The sequence below is a fragment of the Lepus europaeus genome, chromosome 16 (genome assembly GCF_033115175.1).
Source record: "Lepus europaeus isolate LE1 chromosome 16, mLepTim1.pri, whole genome shotgun sequence".
Classification (NCBI taxonomy): Eukaryota; Metazoa; Chordata; class Mammalia; order Lagomorpha; family Leporidae; genus Lepus; species Lepus europaeus.
The window spans coordinates 43,474,324-43,501,539 of record NC_084842.1 but is presented as its reverse complement, the minus strand read 5'-3'; the positions used below and the strand labels follow the sequence as shown (position 1 = coordinate 43,501,539).

Below are 27,216 nucleotides of genomic sequence, written 5' to 3'. Positions count from 1 at the left end.
AGGTTCAGAAAGCTCTACCCAAAACAGACACATCTGGGTGCCGACAAACTTGTCTGACAGCTATTAAAAAGCAAAAGAGGGGCTGCATTGTGGGTTAGGTCTCCGCCTGTGGCTCCAGCATCCCATATGGGCACTGGTTCATGTCCAGGGTTCTCCTCTTCAGATCCAGCTCTCTCCTATGGCCTGGGAGGTTAGTAGAGGAGGGCCCAATTGCCTGGGCCCCTGCACTGGTGTGGGAGACCTGGAAGAAGCTCCTGGCTTTGTATCCACCCAGCTCCAGCTGTTGTGGCCATTTGGGGAGTGAACCAGCAGATGGAAGGCCTTTCTCTCTGTCTCTCCCTCTCTCTGCTTATGACTGCCTCTCAAATAAATAAATTAAATCTTTAAAAAATAAAAAAGCAAAACAACTGGAACTGGTGCTGTGGTATAGTAGATTAAGCCTCTGCCTGTGGCTCCAGCATCCCTTATAGGAGCCAGTTCAAGTCCCAGCTGCTCCACTTCTGATCCAGCTTTCTGCCAATGGCCTGGAAAAGCAGTTGAGGATGACCCAGTGCATGGGCCCCTGCACCCACATGGGAGAGCTAGAAGAAGCTCCTCGCTCCTGGTTTCTGATTGGCCCATCTGCACTGTGGCCATCTGGGGAGGGAACCAGCAAATGGAAGGCCTCTCTTTCTGTCTCTCCTCCCTCTCTCTGTAACTCTGCATCTCAAATAAATAAATAAATCTCTCTAAAAAAAAAAAAAAAAAAAAAAAAAAAAAAAGCAAAAGAACTTTACCTGTATTGGAAAACTGTATTGCATGTCCAAAATCAGAAGAACGGACCTCTTGAGTCTCCCTATCCATGAACATGGGACACCTTCTGTTTATTTAGTCCTTTGAGTTCTTTCATGATGAACATTATTTAACACTGTAAATTACCCTTATGTTACTATGAGCAAGCCAGAGGCACACATGTAACCCTTCTTTGCAGATTTCAGCAGGTGATATAGCATATGTCCATTTACCCTCAATTTTGAAATTTCTTCTAGGACTTTCTCCTTACACTAATCTTTAACTGACTCTTACCAAGCCCCACAGGGTTTGATGTGCTATGTTTCACAATGGAGATAATATATCTTAGAAATTGATCAGAAAGCTTGAGCATTAAATAACTGAATGACCTAGCAATCAGAGGTGTGAAGAGAGCCTTGAGGGGGTTTGTGCAAGTGATGCAATGAGCCTGCTCCATCACTTTGCACCTTCCCTAACCTCTTGATCCAACCAAGATTCCCTGAATACTAAAACCTGTGGATCATCAAGTCTCCCATGTGAGTGACAGGGCTCCAAATATTTCTGCCATATTCTGCTACTTATCCAGTCCTATTAGCAGGGAGCCAGGACTTGCTCTGATAAGGGATGCTCCTGTTACACCACAATGCCAGCCCCAGCATCTTCCTTTTTTTTTTTTTTTTTTTAAGGGAAAGGGTTTATTGGGGAACACCCAACAGACTGTAGTGAAGGGGCGGTGAAGGAAAAAGAGAAGGAGACTGTAAGAGAGAGAGACAGAGAGGAGGGAGAAGAGAGACAAGAGGAGGAAAGAAGCCAAGAGAGGCCAAGAGAGCAGGGAGCTGAGCCAAGAGAGCACGTGTTCAGGAACAGGCCCTTTTAAAATTTTGCCTGAGGGCAGGCAGGGAAGCAGGAGCAGCGAATCCCATTAGAATGGGGGTGGAGCCTGGCTCAGGTAGCTGGGCTGTGCGGCCACCTGGCTAAAACTGCACCAGTTTCCTAACATTCCCCCCTTTTGTTTTTTATAAAGCAGGATTTGTATGGGGTTACATTAGTCCCAAAAGTCCAGGAGGGGTAGAGGGACAATGATCTGTCTTTAGAGCTACTTCCTGCTGACATGGGGTGACGAGGTACTCTTTGCTGGCATGGGGTGATGTCTCAAGTCGCTGTCTCCTGGGTGGGGAGCCGAGTAAATCCTTGTAGCAGCATTTGGTGGACTGCCTGGTTGTTGAAGGCCTTTGTTCGTTCCATAATCACCTGCTGTAAACACTTAAACAGACACTGTAGTATAAGACACAGGGTGAAAATAGTAACCAATGATCCTAAGAGTAGCATTAACCAAGTAATGAGAGGATTTTATAGAGAGAAAATGGAGGGGTCTCTGGACCCTTGTGGGGACAGTTTGATGGATGTGGCTTAAAGCTGGTCCCAGCCAAGACTGGGAGAAAAGGCCACTTAGCTTTTGCAGGTAGCTGGGCTTGTTTGTAGAGAAATTCTGAACAATCATACAACATTAAGTGGGGAAGAGGACCATCAGTACACACAGGTTGGGAGTAGAGCCATTGGTGGTAGAGTAGAGGCTATGGTTACAAAGGAATGAGGCCCAAGTGGGCTAGATACAGAGGACACAGTTGTTATTAGAGAACCTAAGAAAGGTGCTAAGCTACAAATAAGTTTTCTGATTGAGAGGCAAATAGAACCTTACAGAAGGGGCTTGATAATAATCTGTTGGGCTTTACAGCGTTGTAAATTATGAGGCTACATATAGGCTACATATAGCCTACATCCTAAGGGAGGTGTGAACCTCCTTGGGGAAGGCACCCTGTTGACTTCCATTACCTAGCTGGCCTGGGAGTAGAGCCGGCCAGGTAAAGGCAGGTGGCAACTCTTAACAGGAAATATACAGTTCTGCCTGCAGTGTTACTGACCCTATTTGGCCGTCTCCTCAGCAGCACTGGTCACCTTGGAAGCTGGGCTGAGTGAAGGGCTTTTTAGCTTAGAGCCAATAAGATCTGTGGCTCTGACCTGGGCGTCCTTCGATTCCAGGGCAGGTCCATTTCCAGTGATCCAACTCTTGGCTGGCAGAGCTGCCAGGGCTCTTCATAGCTGACTTCTGCTGAAGCCCAGGCTTGCCACATTGAAAGCCACTGTAGTGGACTAGACTGTTGGGTCTCCTTGAGGGCAGATCACTGTGCAGAGCTACATTTAATAGGCCTGCCACCTATCTCTACTTTTCTGATGCCTAGCTTTCTTTTTCTCCTGATTTTTGTTAAAGCAGACCAGAGGATGCAAGTCAAGGGGGTGCTCAAGTCCCATCTCTAATCTTCGGTGGCCTAAACTAGAAGTCTGTAGTCACAGGCATGTTCTGTAGTAGTTTATGTTGAGGCAGACAACAGCATCTTCCTTTTTATAAGATTAAATATGATGCAGCTCAATTCACAATAGTTAAGACATAGAATCAACCCAAATGCCCATCAACTGAAGATCAGATAAAGAAATTATGGGATATGTACACCATGGAATACTACACAGCAGTAAAAAAAGAAAAAAAATCCATTCATTTGCAACAAAATGGATGAAAATGGAAAACATCATACTTAGTGAAATAAGGCAGTCCCAAAGGACAAATACCGTATGTTCTCCCTGACCTGTGATAACTAATAGAACACCTAAAAGTAAATCTGTAGAAGTGAAATTCACATTTTGAGAAGCAACAACTTTGAACAGCCGTTGTCTCGACTCTTGAGGAACAGTTTTTTTTTCATACTATTTTTTGAACTTTTTACTTAATATAGCTAATCATATGTGTATAAGTTAATTGAAAATAGATCTTGGTAAAAAAAAAATGAGAATAGGAGAGGGAGGAGGAAGAGGGGTGGGAGAGTGGGTGGAAGGGCGAGTACAGTGGGAAGAATGACCATGTTCCTAAAATTGTCACTAAGAAATGTATGAAAATTGTATTCCTTAAATAAAATGTTTCTGGAGAAAAATGAATAAATAAATAAATACAAGTACAAACTTTTCCCTAAAAAAAAAAAAAAGGGAGAGATTAAATCTCAGATCATACTTTTCATTAGCTCTTCTTTTAAATGAGTTTTTCTCACAAACACACTCCTACAGCCATGCGTGTGTTTTGTAAACCACATCGCAGGGACATATGCCCCTAGCATTAGAAGCTGACAAGCTGTACTCAAGGGAAAGGTCAAACAGATGTGGGAAGTGACCAAGCACACTCAACAAAATGCCACATGGCCTAATCTGCTTTCCAAGCTAATGCCAAAATATGTGCATGTGGCACTTGTCATACAGTCCAAGCTGCTGGGCTCGCTGCCACTTATGTGTGTCAAAGATAGCCGCTTCTTTAACTAGATCATGATGACGGTGAGGATTCTGAACTACAATAAGCTTTCAATTACTAGTGGCGAAACAAAAGTAAATGGAAGTTGCAAGTAACTGAAGGCCCTATTACAGTTTATACTCCATAAACTTTTACAGCTGCTCGTAAGAACTAATTTTTTTTACAAAAGATTTATTTTAGGGGCTGGTGCTGTGGCATAGTAGGTTAAGCCTCTGCCTCCGGCACCCCATATGGGCACTGGTTTGAGTCCCAGGTGCTCCACTTCCAATCCAGCTCCCTGCTGATGACCTGGGAAAGCAATGGAAGATGGCCCAAGTACTTGGGTCTCAGCAAGCCATCTGGGAGACCTGGAAGAAGCTCTTGACTCCAGCTTTGGCCTGCCCCTGCCCTGGCCATTGCAGTCATAGGGGAAATGAACCAACAGATGGAAGACTCTCTATCTGTCTCTTTCTCCCTCTTTCTCTGTAACTCTGCCTCTCAAATAAATAAATCTTTAGAAAAAGAGAGAGAGAATATACTGATATTTGCTTTCTTAAAAAAAAAAAAAAGGACTTATTTTATTTATTTGAAAGGCAGAGCTACAAGGGGCAGTGATGAGAGACAGGGACAGAGAGATCTTCCGTCTGCTGGTTCACTTCCCAGATGGCCACAATGGCTAGGGCAGGACCAGATGAAGCCAGCAGTCTGCAACTCTATCTGGATCTCCCATGGGTGCCGAGGTCCAATCACTTGGACCATTTCCCACTGCTTTCCCAGACACATCAGCAGGAAGCTGGATCAGAAGTAGAGCAGCTGGGACTCGAACTGGTGCCCACATGGGATGACAGTGTTGCAGGTGGTGACCTAACCTATTATGCTACAATGCCAGCCTCAAGAACTAATTATTAAAATCAATCTTGATATTTTTGTCTTTTACTTGACTTATGACTACTAGGCATGGCTGACTGCAGTAACATGAGTAGAATTGAAGAACAAGAGATTCCAGATCCACTAGGTGGATGAACTGTTGTACTTGAATGACCGTAGAATGTGACAATCCTTCTTCTTGAATCACAGGTTCTCAAAAAGTTAGACACCTTACTATGTACCATATGGTCAAAGCAGGGCTTCTATTACCACATCTCAGAAAGATCGTTATTAAGTCTCTGCTTGAGGGGTCAGCGCTGTGCTGTGGTAGGACAGCCTACACCTGTGGCGCCAGAATCCCATGTGGGCACTGGCTCATGTTGGGGCTGCTCCTCTTCTGATCCAGCTCTCTGCTATGGCCTGGGAAAGCAGCAGAAGATGGCCCAAGGCTTTGGGTCCCTGCACGCACTTGGGAGATCCAAAGGAAGCTCCTGGCTCCTGGCTTCCAATGAGCCCAGGTCCAGCCTTTTTGGCTATTTGGGTTATGAACCAGCAGATGGAAGACCTCTCTCTCTCTCTCTCTCTGCTTCTCTGTCTGTAATTCTATCTCTCAAATAAACAAATAAAATCTTAAAAAAAAAAAAGTCTCTGATTGAAAAAAAATCTTCAAATTTCCTTTTTAAAAAATACTTCAGCTAGAAATCTTTCCTACCCACAAAGGCCTGCTTTTACAAAGATGAAAATCAAAACACATACAGCTTAAGTCATAATCTGTTTTGAATCCTTTTCATTTTATAAGTTAAGCAAACCCATTCTGATAATTCCTAATCCAAAATGCTCCAAACTGTGAAACTTTTTGTTACCAATGTGATGCCACAAATGGAAATTTCCACACCTGATCTCACATGCCAGGTCAAAATACAGGTGCACTAAAAATATTACATAAAAGTACCTTTAGGCAATGTTTATAAGGAGTATATGAAAAAGGCCACATATGGTATGATTGCATTTACTTGAAATGTCTGTAAAAGGCAAATCTACAGAGGCACAAAGCAGAACCATGGCTGCCTGGAGTTGGGGGAATGCCTGCTAACAGGTACGGAGCTTCTTCTGGGGCAAGGAAAATGTTCTGCAAGTAGAAAGTGCTGATGGTTGCCCACTTCTGTGTATACCGTACTTAGTAAACAGCTATTGAATTGTAGAATTTAAGTGGGTAAACTGTTTGGTATCTGAGTTTATCTCAGTAAAGCTGCTATTTAAAAACAAAAGCCACAGCCAAATCCTCCCGCTGTCTGTAGACAGCAGAGGGACGTTGGTGCTCCCTGTGTTTCCCTCATGAGACGGGAAGCGCAGTCCAGCCTTGTAACACCCAGGGTTTTATGGAGGGCCCCTGACCCCACCACTCTGGCCCAGCTGCCTTGGCCTCTTATTTATCTTCACTCAGTGAACTGAGTCGTGCTGAGTGCCTGCTGTCCGTCAGCAGCTGTGGTAGGTGCGCAGGGATAGGGAAGGGCAGGCATTGCCTCCTAAGGGCTACCTCTCAGGACACTCATCCAAGCAACAGGGCAGGAGGCTGCAAATGGAGTGTCCTAAGTCACAGTCTGTTGTGGGCTTAGGCCAAAAAATAAGCTTTCATATCTAGGGGTACTGCTGTCCACGCCAGAAAGGCAAAACACAGATCCAGAAATTACATATCTCAAAGGCAGGGTGGGGCAGAGTGTGCAAGAGGGAGAGCCTGGGAGTCAGCTCGACAGGAAGCTGAGACACTAAACCCCCACGGCTATGAACCCGGGCCAGCATTACCCTACAGCTCAGTCTGCAGGACTGTGGGTGTTTCCATTCTGTTTTTTTTTTTTTTTTAAAGGAAGTGGGGATGGGGAGGAGGAATAGGACACAAATTATTACTCAGCATTTCCATTGCGCTTCATGTTTGCAAAGCTCTCCTGCCCTCGCTTAGTCCTAAGTTGCCTGAAATAATAAAAGAATTCAAGAATCCAGCCAAGAACTCTAAGTCCTAAGCAGATACAAGAAACTGGGCATCTGGCAAAGCAAGCACTATGTAAAAATTAATACCATAAAATAATCACTATTGCAAAATATAATTCATCATAATAATCTCTGTGTAAAGTTGACATGCCCTTTGGTGTCAATGAACTGGGTAAGCTCCTGATATGAGCTCATGTCCTAAATCCCCTCCATTCAAACAGTGACATGTGGCCACTTCTAAAGAACAGCCACCAAAATCCTTATTGAGATGAAAGAGTTCTACAGCTGACACAGCAAATACTTTATAGTAACAATTAACAAGAAAGTTGTCCTCTTGCTGGTAGGACCAATGGCACTGTCTCTTCATATTGAAGATGTAACGTTGATGAATTTAAGTTTTGGTATGGTTGTCCCCTGGGTCAGAACTTCCTACAATCACACTGTGTGTCAAATGCAGCTTACTAGAAATACCATGGTTTTGGACATTTTGAACAGTTTATGGTAACTGAAACGAACATGCTTGTGTGTCTATGTTTATATCTAATACAGGATGAGCATCTCTAATCTAAAAATCTAAAATCTGAAATGCTCCAAACTCTTGACACTTTTTGAGTGCTAACATGATACACAAGAGAAAAATTACACACCAAAATTAAAAATGTTGTATAAAATTATCTTCAGGCTATTGTATTAGGTAGACACAAAACAAATGTGTTCAGACTTGGGTCTCATCCCCAAGGTATCTCATTATGTATTTGTAAATTTTCTGAAATGTGAAGAGAAATCAATCTCTAACAACACTTGTGGTCTCAAGCGTTTCAGATAAGGGATACTCCAACTGTATATTCAGCTACTCTTAGTGACCACCACAACGTGCTCTGTAAGAGTGCTGCCTTCAAGAGCGTCCACTGGCTAAGTGGGAGACTAGCAAAGTATAGCGAGCACACTTAAAATTACTATGGGGACAAAGCACTTATTTAACTATTTCAAAAAACATGCCAGAGTCATAGGAAAGAGGAAAAGGAATTTAAGAATGTATTTTACTTTTTTTTTTTTTTTTTTGACAGGCAGAGTGGATAGTGAGAGAGAGAGAGAAAGGTCTTCCTTTTTGCCGTTGGTTCACCCTCCAATGGCCGCCGCGGCCGGCTCATCGCGCTGATCCGATGGCAGGAGCCAGGTGCTTCTCCTGGTCTCCCATGCGGTGCAGGGCCCATGCGGTGCAGGGCCCAAGGACCTGGGCCATCCTCCACTGCCTTCCCGGGCCACAGCAGAGAGCTGGCCTGGAAGAGGGGCAACCGGGACAGAATCCAGCACCCCAACCGGGACTAGAACCCGGTGTGCAGGCGCTGCAAGGCAGAGGATTAGCCTGTTAAGCCAGGGCACCTGTCAGAATGTATTTTCAAGACACAGCTACTTTGTTTCCAATCAAATCTCCATTCTTCCCTGCCCCACTCTGTAGGACAATTAGAAGAGCCTGACAAGCAACCACTCCTGCTCCCCACCTGGACACACACAGAGCCAACACAGCAGTGAATTACCAGGTTAAGCTCTGAAAAGATCAAAATCTGTAAGACCAGGACCGCTTCCCTCTTGGGGGATCTACTGGTTTAAGAAAATATTCCTGAGAGGCTGAGAAGCTGAGCAATATTTCTGATGGCCTTGAGGGGCCAGAAAGACAAAAATTAGAACACTGGGATTATAATTTCAGACAAAATAGAGTGCATGTAATTTCAGACAAAATAAAGTATGTTATAAAGCATTACTATGGACGAAAATGATTAAATATTTAATAAGCAGGATTTAAGTGTTGGTATTGTTTAACACAGTTCTAAATTGGTAGGCACCTAAAACCAGGTTCAGAATATATAAATCAAACAACTGACATCATGGTAAGGAAACTAAACAAACTATGATAATGGTGTAAATTTTAGCACAGTTCTATCAGTAATCAACAAAGCTGAAAAATGTTAGCATATAGCAGGTTTGGAACAATAACTAAGAAATTAGAATTGAATGGTCACATACATAATTTTATACCCAATGATTCTTTTTTTTGGACAGGCAGAGTTAGTGAGAGAGAGAGAGACAGAGAGAAAGGTCTTCCTTCCGTTGGTTCACCCCCCAAATGGCTGCTACGGCCAGCGCGCTGTGCCAATCCAAAGCCAGGAGCCAAGTGCTTCCTCCTGGTCTCCCGTGCGGGTGCAGGGCCCAAGCACTTGGGCCATCCTCCACTGCCTTCCCGGGCCACAGCAGAGAGCTGGCCTGGAAGAGGGGCAACCGGGACAGAATCCGGTGCCCCAACCAGGACTAGAACCCAAGGTGCCGGTGCCATAGATGGAGGATTAGCCAAGTGAGCCGCGGCGCTGGCCCAATGATTCTTAAACACACATTCTTTCCAAGTCTAAGTGGAATAATAATTAAAATTGAATAGACAGACTGGAAAGAGTATATTATCAGCACCCCTGACAAACTGATATGACCTAGTGAAGCTTGAAGGGGCTATGGTATCCACAAAGGAGTCCTGAAAAGACAAGGTGAGTGGCCCTAGTTGCCTGAGACACAGGATGAAAGCAGAATGGGAGTGCAAGAGTCCACACAGCCTTCTCTGTCTCTCCGCGCCTTCGGAACTATACAATTACACTGAATTGCATGCAAGGAAAACGATAATGCAAAACCCCAGCCCTCAGCCAAAAACTAAAAGGAAACAACAGCACCAGCAGAGACTTTGGTGTCAACCAGGCAGATGATTTGGCTTTTCTACGGCCCATGCTGCTGCCTTTCTTCCTGGCTTCCCATGCCTTCATCCTGCATCATCCTGACCTTGCCTGGGAACCTGCCTGGGATTCTGGGTGACCCCCTTGGCCATTCCACCATCACAAGCTGAGGGAGGCGGGGCACCAAAGGGTCCCTGTTCTTTTTGTTTTGTTTTGTTTTAAGATTTATTTATTTATTTGAAAGATGGAGTTACAGAGAGGGAGAGGCAGAGGCAGAGAGAGAAGTCTTCCATCCACTGGTTCACTCTTCAGATGGCCTCAATGTTCAGGGCTGGGCCAGACCGAAGCCAGGAGCCAGGAGCTTTATCCCAGTATCCCACATGGGTGCAGGGATCCAAGCACATGGGCCGTCTTCCACTGCTTTCCCCGGCACATTAGCAGGAAGCTGGATCAGAAGTTGAGCAGCCAGGACTCGAACCGGAGCCCATATTGGATGCCAGTGCTGCAGGAGACAGCTTAACACACTAGGCCATAGTGCCAGCCCCAGAATCCCTGTCCCAACAAGACTTAACCTAGGAGAAAAATCTGCTTGGCTTCCCACTTCACTCCCCAATCTTCAGGGGGACAACTGAACCCAAAAAGTTGTTTCTCAGCTTTGATCCTCAACTTCAGTGGTTGCATGGAAGACACAAAGAACCTGAGTTGAAGCTACAAGCCTGGGCTGTGCTCACACGCAGACGCAAAGACACGAGCCCATATCAGGGTAACTGGAACCACTACCGTAGCCTGACCTAGTTGGAATGAGCTTGCTTTTTGGACCTGCTTCTGTCTTGACTTACTTCTCTGACAGATTCTCAGTAACTCCAAAAGTCTCTCCCTCATTTCTCCGTCAATCTGGCAGCAGTTATTGCTGAGCAGAAAGAGACCCTGAATGCCATTGTTTCTTCCTTCAAGCCACCCGAGTGAATGGCCCAGGTGTCTCCGCGCAAGCCGGGGCTGCAGCTGACCCTGCTGTATCCTGTGGCAGGGGCACAGCTACAGCTTCCTTCAGGCTTCCCCGCACCCCCACAGACCCCCAACCTTGACTCTGGTGTCTGGACATGTTGGCATGCATAGATTCACCCGGCTGTTGTGAAATCATCCTGAGTACAAAACTGTGCCACTTAAGTACTTCCTGGATTTTTACTAGCACTGCTTCAGGAAGTAAACATGTGAATGTTGACTCTGAGCCTTATTAATAAGTAACTTCCGCTGTTCTCATCTACCTTGGTCTGGCACAAGGCCATCCAGACTTACCCTCATACATCTCCAGGATGTGGACAGTGTCACCAATTTGCAAGGAGAGTTCCACATCTTGAGAAGCATTGTAGTTGTAGATGGCTGGAAATGAAGAAAAGGGGGAAATTAGAACACATATCACTACATGGCACATTCAGGGCTGGGCGAACTCTTCACACAACACATACCCCTCTGTTTAATGACTTCATGTGAGCCACCCATTGTAAAACAGAGAACAGAGGCTTATTTCCCCAGTGCAATAAACGCTGCTCAGCTCCCTACTATGTATCACAGACTGCATTGGAGAATGGTGATATAGTGACAGAACACAGAGACACGGCCCCTGTCCCAGAGGAAATTAGCAATCATGTGTGTGGGTGTCTGTGTGTGTAAGACATTGAATATACAATCACAGAAATAACCACTCAATACAGTAGGAAAACTGCTGAGTTTATGACATCTTAGCTTTCCTGACATAGTATTTGTGGCCAAAAGGCCACATGTGGATCCTGTCTATCCTCCAGTGACAGGCTGACACAGGGCACTAAACAGCTCCAGCCTTGGACAGCCTGGGGAATCACGCTGTCCTAGCATTTCCTGATCAAGGTGACCTCAGTCACCACACACTTTAGGACTGGCAATGGCTGGGTCAGGTTGTAGAAAACAGTAAACTAACGCCAAACCCAAAAAGAAAAAGACAATCCACTGTTAAGATGGGCAAGAGGGGTTGGTGCTGTGGCGCAGCGGGTTAACGCCCTGGCCTGAAGCGAGGCATCCCATATGGGTGCCAGTTCTAGTCCTGGTTGCTCCTCTTCCAATCCAGCTCTCTGCTATGGCCTGGGAAAGCAGTAGAAGATGGCCCCAGTCCTTGGGGCCCTGCACCCACGTGGGAGACCCAGAAGAAGCTCCTGGCTCCTGGCTTTGGATCGGCACAGCTCTGGCCGTTGCGGCCATCTGGGGAGTGAACCAATGGATGAAAGACCTCTCTCTCTGTCTCTACCTCTCTCTGTAACTTTGTCTTTAAAAAAACAAAATAATCTTAAAAAAAAAAAGTATGGACAAGAACAGTGAACAGTTTACTAAGAATTATACATGAATGACTAACAATCGCATGAAAAGAGACTCAACATTATTAGTCACTGGGGAAACCACTGATTAATTAAAAGCACAAGAGACACCACTTCACACCCGAGGGTGGCTATCATAAAACAAAAAGGACAGACAATTAGCAAGGATGTGAAGAAGCTGGAATTCCCATATCCTGCTGGTTAAATGGGCAATGATACAGCCCCTCTGGGAGAAAATTTGGCAATTTTCTATAAAGTTAAACATAAATTTACCATACAACCCAGTAAGGCTACTCCTAGATATCTATAAAGAGAAAGGGAAACCAATTGTCTACACAAAAATCTTCTGTGAATGCTTACAGCTGCTGTGGAGGGCTAAATAATGGCCCCACAAAACATAACCACAGTCAAACCCTTGAACACCACAATGCTGCCTTAGATAGCCAATGAAAAGTCTTGAGATGAGCCACTTTCCCTACACCATCAGACTGTGTCCTTCCTGTAACCATAGGTATCTTAGTACAATACAAAGCACAAAGGCCAGTTAAGACAGAGACAGACATTGGAGTGATGTGACCTCAGGACAAGGACTGCTGGAAACCACCAGAAGCTGGAAGAAGGAAGAACAGAATCTCCCCAAGGGCTTCCAGAGGGAGCATAGTCCAGTGAACACCTTGAGGTCAGAATTCTGGTCCGCAGAACCGTGAGAGGATCGATTCCTGTGGTTTTAATCTGTCAGATTGGTGGGAGTTTCTTATAACAGCCCCAGCAAACCAACAGAGCCGCACTATTCACAAACATCAAAAAATAGGAACAACTCATCAATTGCCAAATGGAAATACAATATATGGTACTGTTGTCCCTTGGGATTTATGGGGGCGTGTATCCAGGACTCCCACAGGTATCAGAATCTGTGAGGGTGTTTGTTGGGGGGAGGGGCAGGTGTTTGGCACAGTGCTTAAGACACTGTTTGGGACACCTGCATCTGATACTGGAGTAGTTGGGTCCAAGTCCTGGCTCCACTCCAGACTCCAGCTTCCTGCTGATGCACACCATGGAGGTAGCAGATGATAGCTCAATTAGTTGGGTCTCTACAACCCATGTAGGAGACCCACATTCTCCTAGGTGCCTGGTTGCTACAGACATCTGGGGAGTGAACAAAGAGATGAAAGATCTCTGTCAGTCTGCTTGTGTGCGTGTGTGTTTGTGTGTGTGTGTCTGAATTTCAAATAAATTTTAAAAGGAAATAAAACATCTTAAAAATTTGTGGATGTTCAGACCCTTATATAAAACAGTATAGTATTTACAGAATACTTGTGCACATTTTGCAATATATTTTAAATCACCTTTAAATTATTTAAATTACCTAATACAATGTAAATGGTTATTAAAACTGCATGTTTAGAAAGCAATGACAGGCTGGTGCTGAGGCTCAAAGGGTAGACTTAGATAAAGCTCCTGCCTCCTGGTTTCAGCCTGGCCCAGCCCTGGCCATTGCAGCCATCTGGGGAGTGAATCAGAGGATAGAAGATTTTTCTCTTTCCTTCTGTCTCTGTAACTTTGACTTTCAAATAAATAAATAAATAAATCTTTAAAAAATGACAACAAAAAATTCTGTACATTTTGTTACACATGCTATTTATTTTTGCATAATTTTAAATGTTTATTTTTTATTTGTTTGAAAGGCAGAGTGACAGAGCGAGAGCTATCTTCCATGAGTTCGTTCATTCCCCCAAATGCCTGCTACAGCCAGGACTGGACAAAGCCAAGAGCCTAGAACTCCATTTGGGTCTCCAACGTGGAGGGCACAGATCTCAAGTACTCGGGCCATGATGTGCTGTCTCCCAGGATGCATCAGCAGGGAGATGAATGGGAAGCAGAGTAGCTGGACTTACTGGCACTCTGATCTGGGATGCAGACATCCAAAGTGGCAGCTCAACCCACTGCAGCCAACATCTGTCCCTTGAGTATTTCTGACTCATGGTTGGCTGAATTCATGGATGCTGAACCCATGGATACAGATGGACAACTCAACTCATTTATCTACTCAATGGGATACTACTCAGCAATAGAAGAGGGGAAATACAAACACACGCTATAACATGAATGAAGCTCAAAAACATTACGCTAAATGCAAGGAGCCAATATTATATGCTTGAATTGATTTGAAATGTTCAGAACAGGCAAATCTATCAGACATGGTATGGTAGATTATCAGTTGCCTGCAGCCGGGAATGGGAATGATAACTCTGACAACAGGCATGTGGGAGATGAAATGACCCCAAACTGGATTGTGATGGTTACATGATGCTGCAAATTTGTTAAAAGTCACTTAATTATATCATTACAATATGTAGGTATGACATAAGATATACTTCCATGAAGCCATTTAATTTTTTTAAAGTAGATTTAATATTGCCTCCGCTCTCCTCATGAGTAATCAGTATCATTTCAGGGAAAAGAACCATGTGGAGACCCAGCTGTAGCCATTCACCTGATAGCACCTCCCATCTCTGCAGTCCAGATGAGCACATGAACACAGTCACCTGATGCAGCTATACGCCCCACAAGCATCATGAAAAAACAAACAAACCCTACTTATGATTGGAAAAGAAAAGTGTCCCTGTCGGTCGCTGACAACTGCGGCAGTCCCTGCTCTTCCCTGAGCCTGCAGTGCCTCCTGCACCTGCAGCCTGGGATACATCCCAGTCAAGCTGTACATGAATGGGAAGGAGCACAACTCCAGTCAACTCTTCAAGAGGCCCCTCTTTTATGAAAGAAGCCACCAAAACAGTATTGTTCTGTAGTCTTGGTACAGAAGCCTGGATAGATTACCTTGGAAATTATTTGTTATTGAGCTTTTGCACTAGGCCACGAATTCAGAACAAGGACTGGCTGGTAAAATAAGCTAGGAGAATCTGCACAGAATTCAGAAGGAGGAGCTCATTCCTGACTCCCAGACCTGGTCATGGGTTGCTGGGCCACAGCTGCTATTCCACTGAAATTCACCTCCCATCTGACCACCAGTTTACTCGGTAAGTGTATGGCTGGTTTTCTTAATGCCCCCTACTACCCACTCATTGCTTCCCACTGAAATGTTTCCTTCCACCAGTCCCACTCTGAGATGGAAACAGGAAGTAGTGAGGTCACTGTGTCACAATGTATTGTGTAATAACCAAACCTTCCTCTCTTCCTGGTTCTTAGTCATTAGGAGAGTAAGCAGAAGTTCCCAAAGGCAACACCTTGCTCTGGTAGCTCCAAGCAAATGACACCTACCAGACGACCATGAGAAACACATGCACACAAGGACCAAATACCAATGCTTCCTTAAAACCTAAATTCCTAAGCCTGACAAAGTGCTCCAAAAATTGCCCCGGCCTCAATTACCTATGTAGGCCTCTAGCATCTGCCAGATTCCACCCTCTTCTCCAGTCAAGTCTCATATTCTCTCTTAAATTCTATACTCACTCGTGGCTTATCGACAGCCTTTTTCTTTACAGCAATCCAAATCTCACATCCACAATTCAGTCCAACAAATGGCTACTTGCTCTCCATTACGGGTATGAACTTTTTCTTCTCTGAGGTCTCATAACAATTTTTCCTTCCCGCACAGTTGGGTTTTTAATCACACGTAATCTTGTGTAATTGTCTCCCACCAATTAGAAGGCAACCCCCCCCCCCCATGAATGGAAACCTGGTAACATATTATCTTTACCTTTTTCTCATTACAAGGCACGAGCATCTTTAGACTCACAGAAAGTACTCAAGGATAGTAATGACTTGGCAAAAGAATTATTTAAAAACAATACTGCTTTTACTCCTATAAAATCCTCCAAACAGTTCCATGTTCCCCCAACTCTTTTCCAGACTCAAACACACTTCCCTTTTCCTCCAAAGACACAGCTGTAGTTTCCTATCACTCAAGAGAGGAACACCAAAATCACCGTGGCAGCCGCCTTCTGTTTATGAACCTAAGAAGTCTCTGCCTTTCCAACCTCAGGTTTCAAAAAGACTCACGTAGGAAGCCCATCCATTCACAAGGGCTTCCAGTGGCTAAACGTTGCTGCTTAGAGGATGTCTGTACAGTTCTTTTCACATCTTGGAGCAGGAGTACAAACAAGATTTCCAGTTACTTACAGAGATAATCTACCCATTCCAGCTCCTCTCTTCAGAGCCATATCCTCTGCATCCCTTGCCTTAATACTCCTCCTATTTCCATTGTATCTTTTTTTTTTTTTAATTTTTTTGACAGGCAGAGTGGACAGTGAGAGAAGAGAGACAGAGAGAAAGGTCTTCCTTTTGCCGTTGGTTCACCCTCCAATGGCCGCTGCGGTAGGCGCGCTGCGGCTGGCGCACCGTGCTGATCCGAAGGCAGGAGCCAGGTGCTTCTCCTGGTCTCCCATGCGGCTGCAGGGCCCAAGCACTTGGGCCGTCCTCCACTGCACTCCCGGGCCACGGCAGAGAGCAACCGGGACAGAATCTGGCGCCCCGACCGGGACTAGAACCCGGTGTGCCGGCGCCGCAGGCGGAGGATTAGCCTATTGAGCTGTGGCGCTGGCCTCCATTGTATCTTATAGTTTCACTTTCATACACTGTACCACAGTGACTGTGTGGGGATAGATGCTATGCACACATTCTTTAACAAGGAAGCTGAGCCCCAGAAGGGTTAAATCCAGCTTGCAAGCTACTACGCTGTTGGTAAAGCTGGTCAATCCATGTATTTTGTCAGGCTGGCACACAATGGTGAGATCTGTCCTGGAGCACCTCAGAAACAAAGAACCTGAATTCTCTACTTAAAATCCTGGGGCCCGCATTGTGGCCCAACAAGTGAAGCCACCGCCTGCAATGCAGTCATCCCATATGAGGGCCAGTTCAAGTCCTGGCTGTTCTGCTTCCAGCTCTCTGTTAATGTGCCTTGGAAAGAGCAGAAGATGGCCCAAGGGCTTGGGAGACATGGATAGAGTTCCAGGAGCCTGGCTTTGACCTGGTCCAGCCCTGAAAGTTGAAGCCATTTGGGGAGTGAACCAACAAATGGAAGTACTCTCTCTTTCCACTTTATCCTATTATGTACTAAGAATTACAGTGTTAAAGAGCTTTGCATAGATCCTGTCACTTTTTAAAAGATTTACTAGAAATCTTATCTATGTGAAAGGAAGAATTACAGAAAAAGAGTCAGAAAGGACGTAGGGAGAGACAGCTCTGCCTCCCAAATAAATAAATAACTTTTTAAAAATGAGAATTGTAGTTTCAAAAACAAGCTTTATCAAACAAATCAGTAACTGATGATCACTTGTCTGCTAGTCTGGGCTATTTAAGAAACCGTGTAATACACACAGCGAACAATATTTCCTTCCTAGAATGTAAATGACTGCTACAGAGAAAGTCAGAGAGAGGGGAAGCCATGGAAAGAACCTCAAAAGTAAGCAAAACTCAATTCAAGACTGTTTTATGGTTTACACATTATAGACCTCAGATGAGTTATAGACTGGACCAGATGACGCTAAAAGCCCCTTCGGCCCTAAGATCCTCTGATTCATGAGGTGACAATAAGAAGCCAGAGAAACAAGCTGTGCTGTTTTGAACCAGCGGCACCACCACAATCTCTTGTTTTGTCTGAGGAAATTAAACAAGAACAGGGAGTCGCTGTATAAAAATTGCCTCTCTGGCTGCTATGTGCAAGGTTGGGAAAGACAAATTGTTGGAATTCTTCCCTAAGCAGCTTACTGTTTATATCAGGAAAGTGTAATTTTGTAGAGCCAAGTAGACAAGACAGTATGTCTACAAAAGTAAAATAGCTTGCATTTTACTGAATCCTTGATTTGGCTTTTTCTTTTAAATCAGGCTTATACAAGAGAAGTAAAAGAAAAGAAAATTGAAGTCTTGGGGTTATGCAATAGGAAACCAACAAAACAGACTTATCAGCTACCAGCTGTAGATCAGTTTTGACCATGAAAAGTCTGTGGGTTACTAGTAATGAATTAGCTTCTTTCATGAATCCTCAAATTACAACCCCTTGAAGAATAACTCAAACATTACATTTTTCATTATTCATCTGATAATTACAAAAGAAAGATCCAGAAAATATGTAATGAGGTCTTATTTGAGTTGTATACTATTTGGAATATTAAAAAGATAAACTTATTCTTTATCATTACTATACTGATCAGCCTAGTTACAGCCATTCGTTCTATAAAAACTAGAGACCATTCATCTTTGATCTTCGGCCTTGCTTTTTTTAAGAAAAAAATTTATTTAAGGTATACAAACTTCATGTATTTTATATATACAGATTCAGGAACACAGTAATACTTTCCACCCTACCCTCCATCCTGCCCACGTTTCCACCCTTCTTCCTTCTTCCTCTCCTATTCCCATTCTTATTTTTTACAAAGATCTATTTTCAGTTAACTTTATGCTCCTAAGATTAACCCTACACTAAGAAAGAATTCAACAAAAGTATGAAGAAAAAAAAACTGTTCCTCAACAGTCCTCAAAGTGTCAACTTCACTCCTCTTATTACTTTTTAGGTGCTCTATTAGTTATCACAGAGAAGGGGGAACATGTGGTATTTGTCTTTTTAGGACTGGCTTATTTCACTAAGTATAATGGTTTCCAGTTGCATCTATTTAGCTGCAAATGACAGGATTTCATTTTTTTTTACCTTCACCCTGGCTTTAATTCAATAATATCTTAGAAGGCCAAATAGATTTTGATTTTCTTCTTGCCCTTTCTTTATACTATAAATATAAGGATCAGAGAACTGTATCCAACAATAAGTATGACATCAAGAAGTAAAAAGTAAAGACTTTTGGCTGCTAATTATACAGTTGGGTTTCCAACCAGTCTTTCTGCAATGAGATAACCATCATGGCTGCTTCTGCTTGGATCAATCCAGGCTAGCAGCTATCAGACTGGAACATCGACTCTTACTTCTCACCAACAGAACACACCACTTGCGGCACCGGCACACCGGATTCTGTCCCGGTTGCCCCTCTTCCAGGCCAGCTCTCTGCTGTGGCCAGGGAGTGCAGTGGAGGATGGCCCAAGTGCTTGGGCCCTGCACCCCATGGGAGACCAGGAGAAGCACCTGACTCTTGCCATTGGATCAGCGCGGTGTGCCGGCTGCAGCGCGCCGGCCGTGGTGGCCATTGGAGGGTGAACCAACGGCAAAGGAAGACCTTTCTCTCTGTCTCTTTTCTCTTTCTCTCACTGTCCACTCTGCCTGTCCAAAAAAAAAAAGAAAAAAACTCCACACCAACAGGCTCTTACCATTCAGGAGAGTGGAGGGTTTCATTACTAATGCCTTGGTTATTTATTTAGAAATTACTATCTTAAGGATTATAATACATATTTGTGGATAAAATAGGTAAATATCTTGAACTGCAGAAGCATTTCTCAGATATAAACTCAACTACAGCTTATTTACTTCCCTGTTGTCAAATGATTACTTTCAAGCTACTGTGCTGAAATGAAGTTAAATTTATATAAAAAAAAAGTTTGAGACAAAAACTCTCTCTCTCTCTAACTCTGCCTGTCCAAAAAAAATAAATAAATAAAGGTTGGCACTGCGGCTCACTAGGCTAATCCTCCGCCTTCGGCACTGGCACCCCAGATTCTGTCCCGGTTGCTCCTCGTCCAGTCCAACTCTCTGCTGTGGCCCGGGAGCGCAGTGGAGGACGCCCAGGTCCTTGGGCCCTGCACCCACAAGGGAGACCAGGAGGAAGCACCTGGCTCCTGGCTTCTAATCAGCGCAGCACGCCGGCCGCAATGCTGGCCGTAGTGGCCACTTGGTTGGTGAACCAACGGAAAAAGGAAGACCTTTCTCTCTGTCTCTCTCTCTCACTGTCTAACTCTGCCTGTCCAAAAAAAAAAACAAACAAACAAACAAACAAAAAAAAAAAACCTGAAACAAGGTAATTCAAAATTACAGAACAAAAAAAAAATCTATGCTCTACAAACATGAGTTTATTTTTTTCTTTTCCCCACAGCTTCCCTAACTAAGAAATGGAGGTCACAGTGCATTCTTCATATGGTGTTGTAGAGCCCAAAAGGGAGCATTTGTGCAGAACCCCTAGGACTATGACTAACTGCTAGGCATCAATAAAAGGCACTCACCTTCCTCACTACCCCTTCCCTTTTCGTGCTTTGCTCAGCTTCCCCCTTTGAGCATAACAGACCTACAAAGTGGACCTCAAAGACAGATGCTTCACTCTCATCAACAAACAATAAGCCAGTGGGAGTAACTCAATGAAAACTGTGAGTTAGGAAAGACTGCAGAGATCAGAGGACGGGGAGCCTCAAGGGCCCTTCCAAGGTAGATTGTTTGACAATGAAGTCCTTGAGGACAACAAAGTCATTTCATTGCATTGGCTGATCAAAGTTCCCCTAAGAAGCAACACCTCAGTCAGGGGATACTTTAAGATTTTAACCATTTTGTGACAGCCATTCCAAGCATTTCTGTAGTGATTCAATGGGTGTACTAGGGTAATGATCAGAATCTCACAAGATGGGTGCAACTGGAAGCCATTATGCTGAGTGAAGTAAGTCAGTCCCAAAAAGGTAGATATCATATGTTTTCAATGATCAGAAGCAATGAATAGAGTACCTGAAATATAATGTATTGAAGTGAAATAGACATTCTGACAATTGATGATGTCATTTGTCATTTGATGATGTCATGATGACAATTGATGATGGTTTATAGCACTTGTCTCATTGAGGAATGCTGTTTTGTTTTCTCTACAGACTATTTGTTGAACTCTTTTACTTAGGGTAGCATTAACTATATGAGCGTTAGGTGTACTGAAAAAAAAAAGGTTGCTGTGGAAATTGAGAGTGGGAATATGAGGGGAAGGGGGAAGGAGAGTTTGGAGTGTGGGAGGGCGGGAGATTGGGGGAGGAAATGCCACTATGTTCTTGTAATGGTATGAAGGAAAATATAAAACTTGCATGACTTAAATTATATATATATATATATATACACACACACATAAAAATATCACTGATGCCCTCAGTCATGAAGTCACTGCAATACTCTCAATCTACGCGGCACATTAAAAGTACACATTAAGGGCCTGGCATTCATGCCTATGCTTCTATTAGCCTCTATTCCTTTCCACTTATCTTTTTTTAGTGAAGCAAACTTGGAAAAGTAAAAGAATTTTTAAAATCTTATAATGACTATGGTAGAGTTTTAATGATAAGGAAGGAATACACTAACTTATTAACTAGCCCAGAACACCTTTTTTTTTTTTTTTTTTTTTTTTTGACAGGCTGGGTGGACAGTGAGAGAGAGAGACAGAGAGAAAGGTCTTTCTTTACCATTGGTTCACCCTCCAATGGCCACTGCAGCCGGCGTGTTGCAGCCGGCGCACCGCGCTGATCCGAAGCCAGGAGCCAGGTGTTTCTTCCTGGTCTCCCATGCGGGTGCAGGGCCCAAGCACTTGGGCCATCCTCCACTGTACTCCTGAGCCACAGCAGAGAGCTGGCCTGGAAGAGGGGCAACCGGGATAGAATCCGGTGCCCTGACCGGGACTAGAACCTGGTGTGCCGGCGCCACAGGCGGAGGATGAGCCTATTGAGCCACAGCACTGGCCTCCAGAACACCTTATACCTTCCTCTAGTCAAATAAGATATCATCAGAATCAAGGTATCTGTTCTCATTCAGTAAGAGCCAAATAGAACTGGTCAGACCTAAGATTCTGTTGGTTTACCAAATCCAGTTTCGATGTAGAAATCACAATTGAGGAATAGAGAATCTGAAGACAGAAGTCAGAAACTACTGTAGAATCTAGACATACATTTTGAAATGATAAACTGACAGCGGCAATTTTCTCCATATAGATGTGAATCAGAGATAAAACCCATTTCAATGAGAAAAAAAAAAAAATCCACAACCAGGCTGTAAAATCCATTAGTTTGAAAACATCAACCTGAAAATGCCAATTAAACAACAGCAGCTTTTGACCCTGGGCTTACTTCCCAGCCAGGGCTTACAGCTCAGGGCCTGCTGTAGGACAAGCTCTGGCCAGACTCCCTTAACCCCATGTATCCCACTTAGGAAGCTCTTAAAACATGATTCCAGAACCATCAGCATTATATACATCAGAGTCACAGCCTATTAAAACTGCAGTGAGAACACAGAAAGCCTGTGGATGTGGCCAGGGAGGAAGGTAGAACAACAGGAAACAGTTGAGGAGAAAGCCAGAAACAGAAGAGATCTGGAAAAATCATCTGGTCAAACCTCCTTGTTTCATAAACCCTGAAATGGAAGCTCAGGGTCTGTGTGTGACTGTCAAGTTCAAAAGTGACAGAACAAGGTGAAATAAAATCATAGTCACACCACTAAAGGTACTTTCTGCAACTCGCCCAAAATATTACCACCCCAGACTGGCAGGCAAGTGAGTTAGTCTTTTCAGCCTCCAGCTTCCTCATCAACAAAGCAAACTGGTGTTTGCCCTACTTCCTACAGTTATTATAAGAACAAAATAAGGATAAACATAAAATTGAGCCATTATTGGGCATGTTATTGAAACCAATTTTTTAAAAAAGATTTATTTATTTATTTATTTGAAAGTCAGAGTTACGTGGAGAGATAAGGAGAGGCAGAGAAAGAGAGAGAGAGGTCTTCCATCCGCTGGTTCACTCCCAAATGGCCACAACGGCCAGAGCTGCGGCGATCTGAAGCCAGGAGCCAGGAGCTTCTTCCAGGTCTCCCACGTGGGTGCAGGGACCCAAGGACTTGGGCCATCTTCTACTGCTTTCCCAGGCCACAGCAGAAAGCTGGATCAGAAGTGGAGCAGCCGGGACTTGAATTGGCACCCATAAGGGATGCTGGCACTGTAGGTGGCAGCTTTACCCGCTATGCCACAGCGCCAGCCCTGAAACCAATATTTTTCAGCATAGAAGACAAACACAATCAAAAAGGTTGACTAACTTTGGGATAATCTATTTGAATTAGAAATATCAGTATGACTGGAATATTTTTCTTTCTAAATGATAATACATTTCAACTCTACTTGTGGCCCTAGTGGACCAGAGAACCCATTAGCGAACATATGAATTATCTTGGTGTAAGCAATTGAAAAGTGGGCAAAATAAGTTGCACAACACAGTTGCTTTAAGACACAGAACAACAGACAGTATACATGAAGAATGCCCGAGAAAAGAGACACAAATAAGGTAAGTCCATGCCTGACTCCACTCATCTCAGGAAGAGACTCCAGGCTACGGTGCAGGGACCCAGCAGTCAGCCGAGAAGAGGACAGCGAGCTGAAAACTCAGGAAGTCGTGGTAGCCAGAATATGCAGCGCGGAGAATCAGAGAGGAGAGGGCTGCACAGAGAGTATGCTGCCTGGAATGCTGGAGGGTTCCCCTTGAGTCTCTAGCATGTGCATGTGGTGAAATGCCTAAGGCCAAGGAAAGAATCATGGAGGAGAGCAAAAGGAACAGTTCCCAACCTTCATACAGGGCTGAGAACAGCTCACAGTCCCTACATCCAGTCAAGAAACGGATGCATGAGCGTTAGGCTGAGAACAGTCAGTCGACAGAAACATACTGAGTACTCTGTAGTGCAGTGCTGTGCCCTGCATGTTGGGCTTCTTGCCCCGAAATTCTGTCACGAGAGTGGCGCCCTTGTGAATGGGATCAGTGCTGTTATAAAGGGACCCCAGAGAGCTTTCTTGCCTTCCTTCCATGTAAGGACACAGTAACAAGCAGGCAGTCTGCAACCCAGAAGAGAGACAGAACAGAAATTGACTATGCTGGCATTCCTGATCTTAAGACTTTCTGCCTCCAGACTTGTGAGAAGTAATTTCAATGGCTTACCAGCTACCAGTCTATCGCCTTTTGTTAGAGAATCTCCAATGGATTCAGACGTGCAGCTGACCTTTCCCTAAACACTGTGCTGATCCCTCCTAACAAATCTGAAAGACAGGGGCCGGTGCTTGTGACATAACAGGTAAAGCTGCCACCTGCAACCCTGGCATCCCATATGGGCAGTGGTTTGAGACCCAGCTGCTCCACTTCTGATCCAGCTCCCTGCTGATGAGCCTAGGAATGCAGTGGAGAATGGCCCAAGTGCTTGGGACCCCAGAACCTACGTGGGAGATCCAGAGGAGGCTCCTGATTCCTGTCTTCAGCCTGTCCCAGTCTCAGACATTGTGGCCATTCGGGAAGTGAACCAGAGGATGAAGATATCTCTCTCTCTCTCTCTCTGTCTTTTCCTCTTTCTGTTTAACTCTTTCAAATGAAATAAATAATTCGTTTAAAAAATCTGAAAGGCAAACCTTAATAGGACAATAATGAGACAGAATTCATGATGTCTGACCTCTGGTTCAAGATTATCAGGCATGCAAAGAAGGAAAATATTATTCACAGTTAGAAGAAAAACGAGTTTTAGAATAAGACCCAGAAATGATGTAGATCAGGCAACAGAAAGAAAATCTCAATTAATTAAAAAGAACTAAAATCACACAAAGCATGTTCTTTGACTACAGTGGAATTTGATTAAAAACCAGTAACAGAAAGGTACTTAGAAAATTCCAAGGCCGGCGCCATGGCTCAATAGGCTAATCTTCCGCCTAGCGGCGCCGGCACACCGGGTTCTAGTCCCGGTTGGGGCACCAGATTCTATCCCAGTTGCCCCTCTTCCAGTCCAGCTCTCTGCTGTGGCCCGGGAAGGCAGTGGAGGATGGCCCAAGTCCTCGGGCCCTGCACCCCATGGGAGACCAGGAGAAGCACCTGGCTCCTGCCATCGGATCAGCGCGGTGTGCCGACTGCAGCGCGCCAGCCGCGGCGGCCATTGGAGGGTGAACCAACGGCAAAGGAAGACTTTTCTCTCTGTCTCTCTCTCTCTCACTGTCCACTCTGCCTGTCAAAAAATTAAAAAAAAAAAAAAAGAAAAGAAAAGAAAATCCCAAAACACTTGGAATCTAACAAACCTCAAACTAAACAACACTTCTAAATAACCCAAGGACCATCAAGAGATGTAAACAAACATATTAAGACAAAAACCAAAACACCTCAATAGATATGGGAAAGGTATTTGATAAAATCTGGCATTGATTAATAATAAACTGTCAGAAAATCAGGAATATCTTCAATCTAACAGAATATCCATGACACACATAGTTCACATAATATTGAACTGTTAAATATTAAATGTTTTCCATGGATGTCTGGTCAAATCACTTCTATTCCACATTTTTTAAGATTTTATTTATTTATTTGAGAGGTAGAGTTAAAGAGAGAGAGAAGAGAGAGACTTCCATCTATCTGCTGGTTCACTCCCCAGATGCCAACAACAGCTAGAGCTGTGCTGATACAAAACCAGGAGCTTTTTCCAGGTTTCCCATATTGGTGCAGAGGCCCAAGCACTTGGCCACCTTCCACTGCTTTCCCAGGCCATAAGCAGAGAGCTGGATCAGAAATGGAGTATCTAGGACACGAACCGGCGCCCATGTGAGATGCTGGCACTGCAGATGGGGGCTTAGCCTACAGTGCCAGCCCTGTTACACATTTTAATTGTGGGTCTAGCAAGTGAAATAAGGCAAGAAAAATGAATAAAATCCTTTTTGGAATGAATAATATAAAACTGTGTATATGAGTATGATAATCTCTAAATAGAAAAATTTTATGGCATTTACAAAAATTTATTACAACTAGTAAGTTTAAGGAGGTTTCTTTTTGTTAATACACAAAAATCCATTGTATTTCTCTATATTACAATAAACCACCTGAAACTATGTATAATGGAATGTGGATTTTGCAGGGGGCAGGGTTTGCAGGTGAAATAGTCAGAAAATCAGTGTCCAAGAGAAACTTCTACACAAGTGTCCAGGAAATACATACACACATGCTCACAGCACCAGTGTCTGTCAATCAGTCAATATCCACTGAGAGGAAAATGGAGAAATAAATTATGGAATATTCACACATAGAGTGCTATATGGCAGGAAAAATGAATCTATACATAATGCTAACAAAAATGTTGAGAAAATGAGGGGAAAAATCACAGGAAAGACATGAACTCAATGACACCTTTAGATAAAATTCAAAATTTGCAAACTAACTGAACTGGGTTTTTAAGAGACATAATCATTGTCAACACAAATGCCTTTTGGTGCCAAAACACAATTTTGGTAAATGACACAAATCTTTTTTAGAAAAAAAATTAGAGACCTTGAAAATGGGAAGACTTTAATATACACTGTAGATCCAATTGCTCTGTTTACTCATAAAAAGTAAGACCCAGAATGAAGTGGTTCACTTAAGATCATCGGGCTAGCTGGAGGCATTCTAGGATGAGCAGACAATTTTTTTTTCAAGGGCTAAATTAAGTGATCATTATAATAAATTTCACCTTCTATTAAATTATATTTCTAAACTGAACACTAAGATCAGTGGAGGAATAAAAACAAATGGCCAATTGCCATTTAGCCAAGGAATGGATTAAGGAAACCAGTAAACAAGCAATCAAGCAAACAGCAAGTCTCTTATATGAAGAGCTAAATTTCTGATATATCCATCTTCCTTACATATAGTCGTAAGATACATTCTGAGAAATAGGTCATCAGGCAATTCTGTCATTGTGTGAACCCCGTGGAGGGTATCTACACAGACTAAGATAGCTATGCTATCAGCAGGCAATGTCATCTCAGGGGACCACCATTGTACATGCAGCCCATTACTGAATAATACCTTACTCTATGCAACATAACTGTGTATATTTTTAACAACCCAATAAAATTTTCTCTTTAATTAGTGATAACTTTATTCAATTAGTTGGAGTCAATTCAATGCAAAGATATGAAAAATCCTTTTCAATCTCATTTCTTTCTCCAATGTGAAGCAAAGGAAATAGTTCTTTCTGTAACTTAATTTCAGAAGAAATGAAAAATCTAAATTTCACAGATTTTCATTTCACTATAATTACTGTATATTTTTTAACATTCACCTGAACTCCATTTTCTTAATACATTTGAAAATAGCAAAGAGTAGACTGGAAAGGTTTTTGCAGTTTCAACATGCCTCTCAAGTTATCACCAAAGCAATAAAGTATTTTAGGCACAAATGCTCATAAAAAGAAAATACAGTCTGTAAAATATAGCCCCCTAATTTACAACACAATCTAAATGTTAACAGGGAACAACATTTTCCCATCCAGAAATCTAGGGTGACTTGTTTTCTGGCATTTAAAAAT

At 43.5% G+C, this 27,216-nt stretch overlaps 1 protein-coding gene across 1 annotated transcript in view; it reads right to left on the bottom strand.

Moving 5' to 3' along the window:
- Nucleotides 1–27,216, bottom strand: part of DOCK5 (dedicator of cytokinesis 5) — a 233,930-nt gene that overhangs the window by 163,575 nt on the left and 43,139 nt on the right. Inside the window, exon 2 of the mRNA XM_062213659.1 lies at nucleotides 10,966–11,049. Coding sequence (XP_062069643.1) covers nucleotides 10,966–11,049 — 84 coding nt within the window. The remainder of the gene's footprint in view (nucleotides 1–10,965; nucleotides 11,050–27,216) is intronic.